General features: G+C 42.9%; 1 protein-coding gene across 2 annotated transcripts in view; it reads right to left on the reverse strand.

Annotated features, from left to right (window-relative positions):
• Positions 1–19,779, reverse strand: part of EVC2 (EvC ciliary complex subunit 2) — a 138,617-nt gene that overhangs the window by 83,456 nt on the left and 35,382 nt on the right. For both annotated transcript variants that reach the window (XM_060011807.1, XM_060011806.1), the window contains exons 8-9: positions 14,277–14,411; positions 11,073–11,212 (exon numbers count right to left, since the gene is read on the reverse strand). In XM_060011807.1, coding sequence (XP_059867790.1) covers positions 11,073–11,212; positions 14,277–14,411 — 275 coding nt within the window. The remainder of the gene's footprint in view (positions 1–11,072; positions 11,213–14,276; positions 14,412–19,779) is intronic.

The following is a 19,779-nucleotide window of genomic DNA, read 5'->3' on the forward strand; positions in this document are numbered from 1 at the left end:
TAAACAACCAAGCAAACCAAGGAAATGCTCTTTGTCAAAAATAAATCAGCAATATAGGGCAAAGTTATGGCTCTGATGGGTCTCGGAAATGAGGTGGCAATCAAATCACAGGCCTATTTAGAATCCCAGCTAAACCTCAGGTAAGAATTACAAATGGGATAAATGATTTGCTGCAGAAAAACTCTATTTTTAGTGGGGAGACTATCACAGATTCCCATGCATATTAATCCCCTGACATTCTGAGTGACATTTTTCTTTCTGGGAGTTTCTACGCCTGACATAAATCAAGATGGAAAGATTAAAAGTAATTGGCAATGTTACGATTTTTAAAATAATCACCAGGTCCCAAAATGAGCGTCCAATCACAGTGCTTTAAACAGACCTGGCATGCAGTAAATATTGAGTGTCAGGATGGGGAGGGAGGGCAGAGAGATGGGAGAGGAAGCGAGGAGAAAATTTAGTTCTCTAGGTGAGGATTTTCAGGTCATGCTTGATAATCAATGTTAAACACTCCTCAGACAAAATAAGATCAGTTCCCAAGGAGAAATAAATATAAAAGTCCAGAGCTACTAAGTAATTTACAAGAATAAAATCTTGGTGAGCCCCAATATCCCTATTGCATTCACACACCAGGATCAGCAAATTGCAGCAGCTGAGAATAATCTCATAAAATATAGGGGTAAAGGAAGACTTTATCCCTATATTTAGTGTTAGCTTTTCATAGGCTAACACGTCTTGAATCTAAAACAAAACCGGGATGATCAATACTTTCCTATTTTATAGTACTAATGACACCGAGCAAGATCCTATGGTGCTCCTAGGCAAAAAGCCTTTCTGTGTCCCCCATTTCTTGATCACAGGAAATAGGTTTCATTCAGCCTCTATGACCTTCCCTGAGTACCAAAGGGCAGGTTCAAACAGATGTTAATTAGGGAAAGGAGAGGATACTAGACAAGGGAGGAACAGTCAAGAAATAGTGCAGCCTCGGGGCAGGGTGCTGGTTCCCCCTCAAGGGATACACATAACAGTTCTGCAGATACTGAGACCCCCACCAGGTAGGAGAAATTAACTGTGTGCTACCCACAAGCCCGTAGATCCCAGGCCGGTTGGAACCAGAAGGTTGGTGATGCTGACTCCCGCTTACCTCACCCCCAACCAATCAGAAGAATGTCCACGAGCTGATCACGCCCTGTTTGAACTATTACTATAAAACTTCTCTCTACCCGCTCCAGGTTGGCACACACAGTTTTTTTGTTTTGTTTTGTTTTTAAATTTTTATTTATTTATTTATTTTTTTGCGGTACGCGGGCCTCTCACTGTTGGCCTCTCCCGTTGTGGAGCACAGGCTCCGGATGCGCAGGCTCAGCGGCCATGGCTCACGGGCCGAGCCGCTCCGCGGCATGTGGGATCTTCCCAGACCGGGGCACGAACCCGTGTCCCCTGCATCGGCAGGCGGACTCTCAACCACTGCACCACCAGGGAAGCCCGGCACACACAGTTCTGAGGGCAATATCCCACTGTGGCCCCCTTTGCCTGGCAAAGAAATAAAGCTATTCTTTTCTACTTCACCCAAAACTCTGTCTCCAAGATTTAATTCGGTGTCAGCGTACAAAAACTGGATTTGGCTTCATTAATTAGGTCAGAAGGTGACAGAGTCTGATCTACTCGCAAAATGAAACATCTAAGTGCTGATCACACAAACCAAATCATTTCACTCTACTCATTTTCAAGTTTTGGAAGAAAACAGACTTTTAGTTACAAAATACATTGATAATCACCTGCTCGTACCACTTAATATAATTAGAGATATTTACGAATCACCGCCATAACCACCCCCCTTCTCCCCACTGCCTGTCCTCCCTCCGCTCTCTCAGACAGTGTGGAGGATTTTAATTTGTCGCCCTTGGCATTCTGATGAGGGAATTCAGCTAAAATGAAGGCTCACAACTGAATGGCTGCACAACCATGACACCCAGCAATGGATTAACAGGCCCAATTCCCAGCTGGGTGCCAGGTCAGCCCAGCACTCACGAAGCTGATGGCCTGGCCCTGCACCGAGGCACTCACTCAGCTGGGAAGGAGCTGCCTTTCAAGCAGGAGGAAAGCCCCTCTCTGCTTAGAATACCCTCAGCCCACAAAGTGCTGTGAGTCAGACGCAACAGAGTTCTCCTCTCGGGCCGATAAGCGGTCCCTCTATAGACGAGGAGGCCACACTCGCTGTTTCTGATTCTATCTTGGGTCCATGTCTATTCACCATCAGGTTCCATGGAGAGAGGATCACACAGATGCTCAGTTTTGCCTCTGAGCTTGTAACAGAGCAGGACCCTATGGGGCCTTCCTGGGACAGACCCCTCCCCCATATCCTCTGCTGTAGCTCCTCTCCGAAGGACCTAGATAACAGTATCGGATGCACATTTCTTGAGCTGTTTTACAGATGCTAAAACGCCTACCAAATGGAAGAAATAAACTACTTGAGCATGTAGCCCCCCCCCCCCCCCCCCCCCCCGGGACCTACTGGTGCCTGAGGACTGATAACATTAACTCTTGTGACTCCACCCTGTTACCTCACCATCAACCAATCAGAGAACAGTGCAGGAGCTGATCACATACCCTGGGACAGTCCTGTCTCACCTGGCCTTTAAAAATGCCTTGCTGATGGACTCAGTGCCCTGTGGTGACCTAAGGGGGAAGGAAATCTAAATAAGAATGGATATATATATATATTTATAACTGATTCACATTGCTGTACAGCAGAAACTAATACAACATTGTGAAGCAACTATACTCCAATAAAAATTTTTTTAAAATGCTTTGCTGAAAACTATTATATATAGAATGGATGAACAACAAGGTCCTACTGTATAGCACAGGGAACTATATTCAGTATCTAGCGATAAACCATAATGAAAAAGAATATGGAAAAGAATGTATATATGTATAACTGAATCACTCTGATGTACAGTAGAAATTAACACAACACTGTAAATCAACTATACTTCAATAAAATAAAAGTTAAAGAATTCTTTGATGAAACCTACCCGGGAGTTCGGGGTTTTAAGCCCCAGCTGCCCTGAACTCCTTGCTTGGCGCCCTGCAATCAAGCTGTACTTTCCTTCACCACAAGCGGGTGTCAGCAGATTGGCTTTACTGCACACAGGGGAGTGGACCCCAGTTTGGTTCGGTGACAAGCTCTTCCATTTTCGGTTCTATCTGCAATGTTCTTGAGAAAGACTCAAGAAAGTGCTGATCATCTTGAACATTTCTCTTCAGCATCTGCTAATCTCCCTTGAACTGAGATCCAGGCTTAGAGGTAACATCGCAGTGAAAACTCTACCATCATGTATCTTTCATATCAGTACACTTCACAGTATCCCAGAGCAGTAGGTTATGGTTTCTCCAGATGAGAGATGAGGAAACTGAGGCTCAGGGAATATTTGTAAAGTATCATGTGCTCAATATTAAATTCTGAGAGCTCGAGACCTGTTCTGTCACCTACTAGATGTGTGACTATGGATAAACCTCTTTACTTAGCCATGCATCAGATTCTCCAACTATCAACTACTAAAAATAAGATGCCCTAAACAGCATCAGGATGAGGACCAAATTAACTAAGGCCTGGGAGAGAGACTGTACATGTTTATACACTACCCAAATATGAGTTATTATACAAGAATATAAGGCATTATAACTTATCAGTATGGAAATGACTCAAAATTCATAGAAATTACTCCCCAGTGGAAAATGGGCAGATGAAGCTATGCCTCTTGACTCTAGACTCAGAAAAAGGTTGCTGTACATGGAATCCAGTTTGAAGAGTTCCCACATGGTCCCAGTATTAATAATCAGCAGTCAATAATCAACAAGAAAGCAAAGAAAGCATAAATAAAAAGCGGATAAAACCAAATGAGAATCCAATCTCTTCAGATGGTATATTTGGCATACATAGATCTTCCAAAGACCTCTGCCCCAGATTCAGCATCTAACTACTGTCCTGAAAGTGAGCCCCTCTCCTTCCTCCAATCTCCTGGACACTTCTGCAGCCTCTGGATCTACTGAGCAGCTGGAACTGTTGGGTGGTCCCCCCCGCCTCAAACACAAATACATAAATAAACTAACAAACAAAACCCAGAACCCTGGGGAGTCATCCAAAAATGTTCCCTCCCCTTCAATGTCCAAACTGCACCCACCCTGTGCATACACACACAGTAAGGTAACAACGAGTTACCCGGTTCTGTAGGCTCTTCTCACTTGACCCTCTCCTCCTCAAGTCTACCATTCCCACCCGACATCACACCTCAACATCTCCCGCAAAGTCTCCCTCACTCTCCCCTCTAAGCCATTTGCCATCTGCATTCAGAGTAGTCTTTTAAAACAAAATCTACCCGTGTTAATAAACCATTGCCTGGGTCTCCAATGCCTACTCTGGAGCCCTGACATCCAGAGATCTCTGTGACCCAGCTCCTCTTCTCCATCCTAAGCCATCACTTAAGCAAGTAAACCAAGGCCACATGGGGATACAGCCCAGATTTAAACCTGACCTAACTCCAGGGACCATGGTCTTAACCAATGCACTCAATAGTCCTATTGCTCTATGCTATTTTGAGTCTTGTCTGTTTCCACACCAATCTCCCTCCTAGGCTGCCACTGATAACAGGGACTGTATCTGGTTCATTGTGGAGAGTATGAGTTACACAAAGAAGGATTCTGTTCCTATTAACAGTGGTCTAGGTAATTTTGACAAACTATCCCACTGAAAACAGAAAATTTGGACAAAAACAAAATCTGTTTGAAAGCATCTGAGAGCTAACAAGGCAGTGAGTAAATATGAGGCTAAGATCTAGGAGAATAGGAAGCTCAGAGATGGCAGTCCCATATTTGGGGTCACTGTGTTCCTAAGAGCATCTTGTGGTTCTAGAAGAGGCAGCCCAGGGGCTGAAAAGCTGAGCAGAATTTCTGATGATGAAAACTGGAGTCCAAAGACTGCAGAGGAGATGTCACCATGATAAAATCCCTTGGCCTTTTGTTTAGTATTCATACCTTAGTAGTAAAGGACACCTGAAACAGATCAGCCCTTGGAGGAAATGAAGCCCAGCTTCGAATGAACTCAATTTCTGATGAGATTGAGGTAATCCATAATAAAACCCTTAGTTGCCTGGAGGAAGATAACATCATCCTAGTCCTCAAACTGTCTTCTCCATTTTCATTTACAATGTCTGGCACACAATCAAAACTACCTAGGCATACAAGGAGACAGGAAGATAGGATCATAAACTAAGAGGAACAAGAGGTAATAGACACAGGACAGGGGTAAAGATAATGAAGTTTTCAGACAGAGACTGAATAAGTATACTTAATATTCTTCAGGAAATAAAAGATAAGACTGAGCATTTTAGCAACAACTGAAAAAAGGGAACATATAAAGAAGTCACCTGCCAATTATCTGTGAAGTGAAAGAAGGAAAGGCCAAATTGATGAAACTTACTGAGCTACAGTCAGCCAGCAGACTGTGTCCATTGCCTGGCCAGGAGAAATTGTGGTCAGTGCAGCACCCTGATTAAGGGCATGTACCCTGGAGCCACAGCAAGTGGGTTTAAAACCTGCCCCTCTCATTTACTAGTGTGTGCCCTAGGGCAAGCTTTTTAACCTTAAGTCCTCACCTGTAAGATGGTAAAAACATCAATGCCTGCTTCCTAGGGTTGTTCAGAGGATTATACATATTTGCAAAGTTCTTAGAACCATGTCTGGTTCTACGTTCTATTACTCATACATAGAACATTATAAGTATTTGTTAAATAAATAAAAATAAATGGGTGGACTGGAGGACATCAGCATCATGGTGGAGTGAGACACTCTCTTTGTCTCCCCTTCAATCAGTAACCAGTAAGGCACCCACAATGCAACAAAGGTGCCTCTGCCCGACAGGATGCCAGAGAATTCCACATATTTGTACATCTAAAGGTGAGCAGACTGGAACACACACAGGGGGCAGAACTGGGGGAACAGCAGGACTGGTGCCTGCAGTCCTGGCCCCCCAAGCCATGGCAGATGAACCCACAGCCCCAGAGATCCCAGTAGCAGCAGGGGGAAGAAGCACACAAGACTGACATCCTGGCCGCAGCAGCGCCCATGGCCATAGGTAAGTGGGCAGCAGTGGCAGTGGGGTCTGGGACCCCGTCCCTCCAGCCACTGAGGCACCCATGACTCTGACCCCTCAACCCCCTAGCCCCCAGCAGCAGAGCTCATGAACTGTGCAACACTGGACAAGGCAGAGGTGCCTGTGTGAATCCAGCTCCCCTCTACTACCCCTTGTGGTGGCAGAGCCTGCAACTCAAGGATTCCCAGACGCGGCAGAAAAGCCTTTCATCCTGGTGCCCCAGGTAGCAATGCCAGTGACCGTGGCAACAGCAAGGCACCAACAAACCCGGAGACACAAGAAATGATAAGGAAAACATGGAGCCACACCTCTGACAGAGGCAGTGGAGGATGAAAAGTGCCAACTCTCAGATCTAACTAGAGGCAGCTCAGAACCAAGCACAAAGGTGTTTGCTACTTCAGATGCACTGGCAGGGGAACAACTCATCAAGCACCATGAAGAACCACAGTAACACTGCACCACAAAAAGAAAATGACAATCTCCAGAAACCAAACTTAAAGTCACGGAATACTGGGGTCTAACATATAAAGAATTCAAAATAGCTGTCATGAAGAAACTCAGTGAGCTACAAGAAAACTCAGAAAAGCAGCTCAATGGGCTGAGAAATAAAATGAATGAATAGAAGGAATGCTTTACCAAAGAAATTGAAACTCAAAACAAGAATCAAACAGAAATTCTAGAGCTGAAGAACTCATAAACAAGGTAAATAATGCATTAGAATGTTTTGGAAATAGAGCAGCCCATATGGAGGAGAGAATTAGTGAGCTCAAAAATAGAAATCTAGAAAGATACAAGTAGAAGAGGAAAGAGAAATCAGATGTTAAAAAACAGGGAAATTCTATGAGAGCTATTCAACTCATTTAGGAAGGGTAACATTAAGGTAATGAGTATTCCAGGGAAGAGAGGGAGAAAAGAACAGAGAGTTTATTTAAAGAAATGATAACTGAGAATTCACAAAGTTGGGAAAGGAACTGGATAAACAAGTCTGTGAAGCTAAGAGAACACCTAATTACTTCAAGGCAAAAAGACCCTCTCCAAGACACACTACACTAAAATTGTCAAAAGTCAATGACAAGGAAAGAATTTTAAAGGCAGCCAGAGAAAAAGGTTCCTACAAAGGAATCACCATTAGGCTATCACCAGATTTCTCCACAGAAGCTTTATGGGCCAGGAGGGAGCAGAATGACATTCTCAAAATACTGAAAGATAAAAACTGTCACCCAATAATATTCTATCCAGCAAAGTTATCATTCATATATGAAGGAGAAATAAAGGTTTTCCCAGACAACAACAGCGGAGGGAGTTCATCACCACTAGACCTGTCTTACAAGAAATGTTGAAAGCAGCCCTTTGTTCAGAAACAAAAAGGCAAAGTACCCCAAAGTTTGAGTAAGGTGATAAATAGAATCAGAAAATTGTTACTCTTTCCCAGAATAGGTTTTACAATATTTTGTCATAGCATAAAGGTTAAAGGAGGGGGAAAAAGCAGAAAAAATAATGATAACTACTTCAGTTTGGTAACTCACAACATAAAAATGGATAATTTGAGAAAACAAAAAGGGGAAGAGGAAAAAGGTGGAACCCATAGAGTTGAACGAAGATAAGATGTCATCAGCATAAAAAGGACTATTTTATCTATGAAAAGTATTACACAAACCACAAAACATAAATCTAGGGCAGAGACATGAAACATAAAAAGAGGAAACTGAGAAAAACATCAGAGAAAACCACCAAATCAAAATGGCAGACAGAAACATGGGGGAAAGAAAACAGTGGAGAGACAGAGCAACCAGAAACAAAAGGTAAAATGGCAGTACTAAGTCCTCATCTATCAATAATAACCTTAAATGTAAATGGACTGAATTTACCCATCAAAAGACATGGGGTGGTTGGATGGATTAAAAAACAAAACCCAACTACATGCTACCTCCAGGAGGCCCATCTCAGCTCTAAAGAAAAACACATGTTCAAAGTGAAGGGATGGAAGATGATACTTCAAGCAAATGACAGCCAAAAAAGGGGGTGTAGCCATACTCATATCAGACAAAATAGACTTCAAGCCCAAAAGGTAACAAGAGACAAAAATGAACAGTATATAATTATAAAGGGGAAAATTCACTAAGAAGACATAACAGTTATTAATGTATATGCACCTAACATAGGAGCACCAAAATATATAAAACAATTATTAACAGACCTAAAGGGAGAAATTATTTCACACAGTATTGGAAGTCCTAGACAGAATAATTAGGGAAGAAAAAAACTAAAGTTATCCAAATTGGAAAGAAAGAAGTAAAGCTGTCACTATTTGCAGATGACCTAATTTTATACATAGAAAACCCTAAAGACTCCACCAAAACAACTAAAAGAAATAATAAACAAACACATAAAATTGCAGGGTACAAAATCAACATACAAAAATCTGTTGCATTTCTATATGCTAACAATGAGCTACCAGAAAGAGAAATTAAGAAAAAAAGTCCCATTTACAATCACAGCAAAAAATATAAAATAACTAAGAATAAATTTAACCAAAGAAGTGAAAATATGTACACTGAAACTTATAAAACACTGTTGAAAGAAACTGAAGGAGGCACAAAGAAATGGAAAGATATTCCATGCTAGTGGATTGGAAGAATGACATTGTTAAAGCATCCATATTACCTAAAGTAATCTACAGATTCAGTGCAATCTCTATCAAAATCTCAAGGACATTTTTCACAGAAATAGAACAAAAATTCTAAAATTTATGTGGAACCACAAAAGACCCTGAATAGCCAAAGCAATCCTGAGAAAAAAGAACAAAGCTGGAGGTATCACACGCCCTGATTTCAAACTATATTACAAAGCCATAGTAATCAAAATGGTGTGGTACTGGCACAAAAACAGATATATAGATCAATGGAACAGAATTGAGAGCCCAGAAGTAAACCCATGCATCTATGGACAATTAATTTACAACAAAGGAGCAAAGAACATACAATGGATAAAGGACAGTCTCTTCAATAAATGGTGTTGGGAAAGCTGGACAACCACATGCAAAAAAAAAAGTGAAACTAGATCACTATCTCATATCATACACCAAAGTCAATTCAAAATGGATTGAAAACTTAAATGTAAAACCTGAAACCATAAAACTCCTAGAAGAAAACATAGGTGGTATGCTCTTGGTCATGGGTCTTAACAATATCTTTCCAGATATGTCTCCTCAGGCAAAGGAATCTAAAGCAAAAATAAACAAATGGAACTCCATCAAACTAAAAAGATTCTGCACAGCAAAGGAAATGAAACTATCAGCAAAACCGAAAAACAACCTACCGGATGGAAGATATTTGTAAACAATATATCTGATAAGTAGTAATACCCAAAATATATAAAGAACAGATACAACTCAACAACAAAACAACCCAATTGAAAAATGGGTGGAGCTGAATAGACATTTTTTCAAAGAAGACATACAGATGGCCAACAGGCACATGAAAACAATAGCATGAATTATTAGGGAAATGCAAATTAAAACCACAATGCGATATCACCTCACACCTGTTGGAATGACTATTATCAAAAAGGCAAGAAATAACAAGTGTTGGTGGGAATGTAAATTGGTGCAGCCATTATGGAAAACAGTATCGAGATTCCTCAAAAAAAATAAGAACAGAACCACTATTCAGCTATCCCACTTCTGGGTATTTATCCAAAGAATATGAAAACATTAATTTGAAAAAAATACATTCACTCCTATGCTCACTGCATCACTACAATTGCCAAAATATGGATGCAACCTAAGTGCCCATTAACAGATGAATGGATAAAGATGTGATATGTGTATGGAATATTACTCAGCCATAAAAAGACAAAATCTTGCCATTTGCAACAACATAGATGGACCTTGAGGGTATTATGTAAGTGAAATAAGTCAGGTGGAGAAAGAAAATATCATATGATTTCAGTCATATGTGGAATATAGAAAATAAACAAAAACACAAAATAAATGAACAAAATCAAACATGTATATACAGAGATCAGAATAGTGGTTACCACAGAGGAATGGTGGGGGAGGGCAAAATGGGTAAAGGGGATCAACTGTATGGTGATGGATGAAGACTAAATTTTTGGTGGTGAACATACTGCAGGGTATACAGAAGTAGAAATATTTAATGTTGTACACGTGAAATATATAATGTTATAAACCAACATTACCTCAATAAGTAATAAAATAAAATAAAGATACTCGGGTCCTGTCCTTAAAAGTAAATTATAGATAGATAAATAGACAAAAATTTAAAATAAAATAAAAAGAACTGAATTCAGTTTAGCCAACAATCACATCACCTGGTCTGGCCTCTCTCTCAAGGTGTTACTTCCTCTCCTTCAATACACTACTCAATACTCCAATCAACACATCAATCATACTGAGCTCCTTACACTTCACCAAATGTACATATCTTGGTCACTTCCTATCTTGGCATCTGTCCTGTCTTTCCTCTGCCTGAAAAGCCTCTCCTCCCTTCATCTACTTGAAAAACTTCTGCCCGTGCTTCAAAAATTAGTTAAAATATCTCTTCCTCTGGGAAGCATCTCCATGGCCTGCTCAGAGGTAATTACTTTTTCTCCTGGGCTCAGCTAGCCCCGATCTTAGCATGGTACTCATCAAACTTTTATGGTCACTTCTGTTTCTGTGTTTGTCTTCCCACTAGGTCAGACTGCCTCACAGCTCAACCTATGTCTTATCTCTTTTATCAAATACCAAGCATAGTGTTCAGGGCATGGCAGTTGTTCGATTATGACTACTGAATGACAAATTAATGATTAAGAGGATGAATTAATGAATGAAACACACTCAGTGTTTGCTCTCATGCTGCTATAGGTAAAACATTCATCATATCCATGGAAGTATAATGTGACTTAGAATTCTTACTCTTCTAAGGCTTGAAGCATGCTCCCGGGGTCCTCTGAAGACAGAATGTCTATCATTTGGTCATTTAGCGCGAGATCTTCATTCATACCATCAGCTGAGGTGAACTGGGAGCGCTCCAGCTTGCTCTCGTGATGCTGAACCTTCAGGAGAATTTCAGAAACCACAATTGAGTAGGCCTTGTGAACGTCACAAGCTGGAAAAGTCATGAGGGTAGGTGGGGATCTGCAGTCAGAGAACCTAGCTGGCCCCACCCACTTGTGAGCTGGTAAGACTCAGGCAAGACATTGCACGTCCTTGAGCCTCATTTTCTCATCAAAGAAGTGGGATAATAATTCTGGTAGCCCTGCACAGGCTTGTTGTGTGGATAAAGCAGAGCAATGGATGGAAAGACCTTTATAACTATAAAGATGTAATAAAAATACTTCACCATCATCATCACCACCATCATCATCACCATCCCCATCATCATCATCACCATTATCACCATCATCATCACCATCCCCATCGTCATCATCACCATTATCACCAACAGCATCACCATCCCCATCATCATCATCACCATTATCACCAACATCATCACCATCCCCATCATCATCACCATCCCCGTCATCATCATCACCATTATCACCAACATCATCACCACCCCCATCATCATCATCACCATTATCACCAATATCATCACCATCACCATCATCATCACCACCATCATCATCACCATCATCACCATTATCACCAACATCATCACCATCACCATCATCATCACCATCCCCATCATCATCATCACCATTATCACCAACATCATCACCATCATCATCACCATCATCACCATTATCACCAACATCATCACCATCACCATCATCATCACCACCAACATCATCACCATCACCATCATCATCACCATCATGCAGAGGAAAATTACAGTTGGCAGATGGACGTCAACATCATGGATCTGGCTGGTTTCTAATCAGACTATAGAGTTGTCACATGGAAGTGACATCAGAGATAATTAAGCTCACCCTCCGATTGGGTAGATGATATATCTGTTTTGCTCACTATCATCATTATTTCTGCAGAAATGCATGATAATTATAACCAACATTTAAGAATTCCTGTCCCTGTGCCTGTATGTGTCATACCATGAAACCGTCACACCAAGTCAGTGTTGATGCCCCCACTTCACGTATATGGAACTGCAGCTCAGAGAGATGAAATGACATTATCTGAGTTCACACAGCTCATAAAGAGCCTGCTTGGTTTTTGACCCAAAGTCTATCTAACTCTAAAGGCTGCCTTCTGTTTACAGCATGTTGTCTCCTTGGTTACTACCACGATGGAAAAAAATTTTTTTAATGTGAAGAGAGATTGTTTTGTGATGTCGGGAAAAAAAAATTCTATAAGAGGCTTCAGATCTTAAGTCAAATTCACGCTGTGCTTTCCTCCTGCGGTTGTAACAATCAGCCTTTAATCTCCAAGAAATGAATCCTGCTCCTTCATCGAAGTAGCAGGATGAGTTCTGTTCTGTGATTGATAACAGCTTTGGGAGAGTAAGTGGAATGTCTTTTTTGGAGAGTAAGTGGAATGTCTTTTTAGATGGGCCATTTTTCTTTTCCTCACTTCTGCCTGCCAAGGAGACTGTGGGCTGACCTCACTTTGAAATAACAACTCTCTTCTCCAGGAAGCAGAAACAAAATGAACAATGGCACAGGACTGCCAGCCTCCAGAGAGGGCAGCAAGGTGGTCCTCGGAAGCCAGGTCCAGCCTACACTCGGCCACGTGAAGCAGGTTGTTGAGCTTCACGGGCCTCAGTTTCCTCACTGTACGGTGAGGGAGAAAGATGATCGATGTTCCTTCCAAGCTGCTGGACCTCTGGGTGACAGAGTCACAGCAGCTGCAGCCTCCATGGCCCTGAAGGAACAAACAACCTACCAGGGTGCTCAGTCCCAGCAGTGCCTTCTCACCCTAGGACTGTGCCCTGCTTTCCTTCCTCTGTCTGCCCATCCTCTGGCTGGGGGCTCATTCATTCCTTCACACGTTTACTGAGTGCCTTCTAAGCGCCAGGCTCTGTACAAGGCAATGGGGATTACAGCAGCCAGCATCCATGCTTCATCCGTGTCCCCTCGCCCTTGCCGCTCAGTGCCTTTTAGCCCAAGATCCACCGGCCAACACCTATGCTGCTTCCTCCCCTGAAGGCTCCTGCTGGCTTTCAGAGCCTATGCCAGGGAAATAACGTTACCCTTTGTCCTGGCCCCCTCACCCCCTTGTCGTCAACCAATGACCAATGGGATTTGATGGCTAAATACCCTGGCTCCTTCTCCCCTCAGGCTTTATCCTGGGTGGGATAAAGCCCCAGGTGCCCACAGTGGAAGCTTGACTGACTGCCTTCCCTTCCCGCCTCACTTCCCCACCTCCTACCATTACTTCCTGGCATCACTTCCCATATAAACTGTTTGCATTTGGGTCCTAGTCTCAGGATGTGCTTCTGTGGGAACCCAGGCCAAGACAGGAAAACAGAGATTGAGGAGTTCACAGGTGGGGATAAATGCTGGGTGGAGTCCAAAAGCTAGTGCAGTAACCCAGAGAGAGAGTCCCCAACTCAGCCAGGAAGTGGCCAGGGATGACTTCCAAGGAGAGGCAAGGCCCGAGATGAGTCTTAAAGGATGCGTCAGAGCTCTGCTCATTGAAGAGCGGAGAGAGGATTATAAAAGCATCCAGGTGAGTGTGGAGAGCTCAGCAGTCATTGGGTAGAGCCGGAAGTTGAGGTGTGAAGCTGGACCACAGGGGACTTTCTTTATAAGCCATGCTAAGGCATCCGGGCTTCACCCTGAGGTCAAACAAAGTAAGTCTTCAAAGACTTTTCAGAGGGAAGTGTAGACCAGGACCTGAGTCAGGGTGTGGCATGAGTGCACAGCTGGCCATACAGGTGGGCGCTCAGTTATTCAGTCAGACTGCAGGGGTTCCCAATCCTGGTCGTTTGTTAGAATCATCCAGGGAGCTTTTAAAAACTACTAATGATTGGGCATGGCTCCCGGGACAAAGCAGTCAGAGTCTGTGCAGGAGGGCCTGGGAATGAGCATGCCTCACGGTTCCCTGGGGGTCCCGACATCGATACAGAGTTGAGACTGACTGAACTGAAGGATCAACTTCAACCTCACATCTACCACCAACCAACTACCCTCCAGGGAGAGGATGCACGTGGACTCCCACCTGATGTCTGGTAAGCATGCTTCCCTTCAGACACTGATATCGAACCATGAAGAAAAGCACAGCCCAGGTCAGCACCAGGGAGAGGATGAAGGCCACGAAGAACCCTGCTGCGTGGAGGCCGTGGTTTGGTAGAACCTATGGGGATAAGAGAGAGAGATTTGTTTGTGGCCACACTTTACATTTTTCAAGTCAAGTTACAACTGCGTTAAAGCAGAACAAGCGCAGAGTTAGTGAAACCGACCTGGGTTTAGACCGAGCTCTGCCACCTATTAGCTGGTTGCCTTGAGACCATTGCTGGACCTCTCCGGGCCCAAGTTAAACGGGGCAAGCACTTCAAGGAGCTGAGCATGGAGGCCTGCACACAGTAGGGCCAACCACCCCAAGCCTGGCACATCACAGGTGCTCAGGAATGTTAAATTCTCAAATCAAATATGTAACAAACCTAAGGCAGCACTAAGGATCTGTGAAATGTTTTGAGTCGGGCAGAATTTTGCAGAGGGCAGAGGAAGAATCCAGGGTGCCCTCAACTTCCCTCAAAGCTGTCCGCTCTCCCCGCCCTGGGAACACGTCCCATTAGGGGTGCAGCCCGCTCTGGACTTCAGGATCACCCTGGAGGATGCACGTGGCTGGGGAGGCATCACACAGCGGGAGGCAGACCAGCTGCCAGGCAATCCAGTAAATGACCCGCCAGGGGGAGCTCGAGAGTTCACGTGAGCTTCACTTAATGTGCTCAGCGTACTTCTCCCTCCTCAAAGGCTTCCTCCGGGCTCCAGTCAGCGACATCCTGGGACCACTGTGAGTCCACTGATGGGCCAGAAGGGGCTGGCACCAAATAACAACTGTGAGAAGCAGTAAGTTCTAGACACCCCACATTCCTCCCCTCCCTCCACCATTTCTTTGGGATCTAGAACGTGATGCCAAAGACAGCAGCAGCTGCTGCTGCACTCAGCATGGGGCAGGCTTGGGGCTAAGGCTGTGCTCCTACGTCGGAGCTCACATCAGAATCACCTGCAGGGTCTGTGCAAACAAATTGCTGGGCCCCTCCCTCGGGGATTCTGAGTCACTAGACCTGGGGCAGGAACCGAGAAGAGGCATTTCTAGCAAGCTCCCAGGGGAAGCTCCCACCCTTTGAGAACCCCTAGGCTAAGGGTTTCATAAGAATTAACTTCTTGAATTCTCCCAAAGACACTCTGAGCAAAATAAAAACAGCTCTGGTTTCAAATCCTACAGGCCTGGGGCATCCCTGGTGGCGCAGTGGATAGGAATCTGCCTGCCAATGCAGGGGACACGGGTTCGAGCCCCGGTCCGGGAAGATCCCACATGCCGTGGAGCAACTAAGCCCGTGCGCCACAACTACTGAGCCTGCGCTCTAGAGCCCGCGAGCCACAACGACTGCGCCCACGTGCCACAACTACTCTAGCCAGCAGCCTAGAGCCCGTGCTCTGCAACAAGAGAGAAGCCACCGCAACGAGAAACCCGCACACCGCAACCAAGAGTAGCCTCCGCTCGCTGCAACTAGAGAAAGCCCACGTGCAGCAATGAAGACCCAACACAGCCAAAAAAAAAAAAAAAAAAAAAAAATCCTACAGGCCTGAATTACAATGCCTCCTCTATCGAAACAGCTCTATACTTTGGGCAAGTGACTTGACCTCTGGAAACCTCAGTTCTCTCATCTGTAACATGGGGATAAAAGTACCTCACAGCATGAAGATTAAACAAAATAATAATGTAGAGGAGTTTGGTGTAAAGTTTGGCTTATCTATTTAGTCGACAAATAGGTACTGGGTGTCCCCTGTGTACCAGGCAATATGCTAGAAACTAAGAAGATGCTGATGCGTTCTCCCCTCGTGTGATTACACTCTTCCTGTGGACACTGACCGGGGCTGACCCAGCCTACTTGCTTCTCACAGATAAGGGCCTGTAACAGCACAGAGAGTGACGTTTGGGCTCTAGACTCAGACCCCTGGGTGTGGGACCCATCTCTGCTACTTACTGGCCGTGTGGCATTGGGGCAAGTAACTTCATCTCTCCTTGCCTTTGCTCTTCCCTTGTAAGACAGAGACAAGAGCCTTCCAAAGGTTGTACTGAGGATTAAACATGAGACATGAACAGAGTCCAATGAAGTCACTAGAAGAGGGCCTAACCCGTGGCACTCACTGACTAAATGTAAGTGGTTCTGGCCCTGCCTTCCTTTGTGGGTTGGGTGACCCAAGGCCACTCCACTGGTACAGAAAGGGAGATGCTACGTGGTGACCGTTACCCAGTCATTTCTTCAGAACGTGACCTCGAAAACAGGCCTGGACTAAAAGAGACTAAGATTTTTATGATACTTCCATCCTTTGGAGTGCTCTCACCAAAATGTCTATACTCAAAAATGAAAGGGAAAAAATGTCTGTGTCCATAACAAGGGGCTTTAAAATGTTCACCCCTTTAACCTAGTGATTTCATACCCAGGATTCACTCCTCAGGAGATAATACAAAAATAGGCATAAAAGCTTATACACAGGTTGGTTTGATCCAGAAATATGCATGAAGATTTATTTATATATAAGGCTGCTTTTAAGAACATCATATAAAATAACACAAATGGGACGTATCCTAAATGCTGCACAACACAAAGAAGGGTTAAATATTTTAAGCTTCTATGAGTTATTCTATCCATAACGGCCAATCATGCAGTCATTTTACAAGTTTTGAGAAGCAGAATAATGCATGCCTGCTAGGGGAAAAAAAGGTGTTTAACAGAAACCAAGGGTTTAAAAAGAGAAGCAAATATCCTGTGTGTCCTTCTGCATCCTCTTCTAACCCCACTTCCCAGAGGCAACTATCTTAAAGAGATACTGGTTTCAGTTTCTATGGTTTAGTGAACCAGAATGGTTAGTTAACTTAAATACTCTAAAAATTATGCAGACATCTTTATTCCTTGATGTGTCAACATTACTTATGAATTCCTGCTACGACAGATGTGGATTTTAGCTGACGAATTTTTACCCCCAAATTTTGAAGGATTGTTACCTACAAATAACCCTCCCTACACTTTCTCCCAATTTCAATGGTTATATTCAGTTAGCTACCTTTGTCTAACTTTAAAAAAATGAAACAGTTTGTATATCTTCTTTGGAGAAATGCCTATTCAAGTCTCTTACCAATTTTTTAATCTGGTTGTTTGGTTATTATTGTTATTGAGTTGTAGGACATTACGGACTGAATGTTTGTGTGTATTCCCAAAATTCATATGTTGAAATTCTAACCGCCCTTGTGATGGTATTAGGAGATGGGGCCTTTGGGAGGTAAATGGTGTCCTTATAAAGAGACAAATGGACCAGAGCTCTTTCTGCTCTCTGCCAAAGGCGGATTCAATGAGAAGATGGCCATCTACAAACCAGGAAATGGGTTCTCAGCAGATACCATATCTACTGGCGTATCTACTTTGACCTTGGACTTCCCAGCCTAAAGAACTGTGAGAAATAAATGTGGGTTGTATAAGCCATTCAGTCTATGACACTTTGTTATAGCGGCCCAGACTAAGACATAGGATTTCTTTATGTGGTATAGATATTAACCTTTTATCATATAAATGATTTGCAAATATTTCCCCCCATTCTGTGAGCTGCCCTTCACTCTGTTGATTGTGTCCTTTGGTGCACAAAAGTTGTTAATTTTGATGTAGTCCAATTTATCTGTTTTTTTTTTCTTTTGTTACCTGTGTTCTTGGGTCATATCCAATAAATCACTGCCAAATGCAATGTTATGAAGCTTTCCCACATGTTTGCTTCTAAGAGCTTTATAGTTTTCGGTCTTACATTTAAGTCTTTGATTAAAATTAACAAAATGAACAAAAATTAATGAGTTAATTTTTGTACATGGTATAAGGTAGGGGTCCAACTTTATTTTGGACCCCAACTTTATTTTGGATATCCAGTTTCCCCAACATCATTTACTGAAATGACTATCCTTTCCCCACAGAATAGTCTTGGCACTCTTGTTGAAAATCATTTTATTATAGATGTGAGGGTTTTTTTTTTCCTGGGCTCTCTATTCTTTTCATTGGTCTTTATGTCTGTCTTCATGACATTACCACACTGCTTTGATTATTGCAGCTCTGTAATAAGTTTTGAAATCAGGAAGTGTGAGACTTCTAACTTTGTTCTTTTTCAAGATTGTCTTGGCTATTTGGGTTCCTTTGAGATTTCATATGAATGTTAGGATGGGTTTTCTTTCTATTTCTACAAAAAAAATGTCATTGGAATTTTGACAGAGATTGCACTGCATCTGTAGATCAGAGCAATATGAAGTCTTCCAGTCTATGGACAAGGGATGATTTTCCACTTACTGGTCTTTAATTTTCTCTCAGCAGTGTTTTGTAGCTTTCGGTGTACAAGTCTTTTATCTCTTGGTTAAGCTTATTCCTAAGTATTTTATTCTTTTTGATGCTACTGTAAATTAAATTGTTTTCTTAATTTCCTTTTTGGATTGTTCATTGTGTATGTATATAAAAGCAACTGACTTTTGCGTGCTGAATTTTTAGTAATATAAAAAGTGTCTCTATGCTAGTATAACATTTTAAAAGAAGACGCAAAGTTGTATATACATAAAAATTCCAATTACATTAAAATAATATATATGCACCCATATACATATGGAACCTATGAAGAAAATATTCCAGACTTTTGTTGAGCGTAATTACTTGATGAATTTTCTCTTTATGTTTCTGTGTTTTCTATAATGGGCATGTATTACTTGTATAATCAGGAGACAAAAAATGATAATAATGAGTTCTAAAGGTAAGTTTGGTAGACAAGGAGATGCACCACCCAGATCTCCCTTCAGGGAAGGACTAGGTGTCCAGCTATGGGCAGTGTGGTCAGTAGACCTCCCACTTCATGGTCTAGATCAGCTGCAGAGAGCCACCTCACCTAGGTCATGCCGACATCTGGTAACAGAACAAGGCAGAGGCATAATGGTCAGCCATTTAGCCTGATGAGGGACGCTCAGACAGGTGACAACACTTGCCCCACAGCTCTCTGCAAGGTGAAGCTTTGTCAGCCTGGATCACACTTGACTTCTTTCTCTGCCCAAACCTGCTTCCTCCTCCTCCCCTTCACAGGTGATCTGATTGTGTTGGGGGAACCCCACGACCACCCCCAGGTTAGATGATTCACTAAGACTCATATATAATCACAAAGGACTCAGCATATAATCATTCTACAGCTATGATTACAGTGAAAGGATACAAAGAAAACTCAGCAAAAGGAAAAGGCATGTAGGGCAAAGTCCGGGGTAACCAGGAGCAAGCTTCTAAGGTCCTCTCCCAGCGGAGCTACAAAGGGCACACTTAATTCCTGCAGCAATGAGCATAAACGCTGTCCACCAGTGAAGCTCATTTGAGACTCGGTACCCAAGGTTTTTATTCAGGACTAGTCACTTAGGCACCCTCTGCCTGGCATGTACCAAAATCCCAGACTCCAGACGGAAATGAGGTGTTCAACATAAAATATATTCT

This window comes from Delphinus delphis, chromosome 5 (genome assembly GCF_949987515.2).
Source record: "Delphinus delphis chromosome 5, mDelDel1.2, whole genome shotgun sequence".
In the NCBI taxonomy this organism is placed as follows: domain Eukaryota; kingdom Metazoa; phylum Chordata; class Mammalia; order Artiodactyla; family Delphinidae; genus Delphinus; species Delphinus delphis.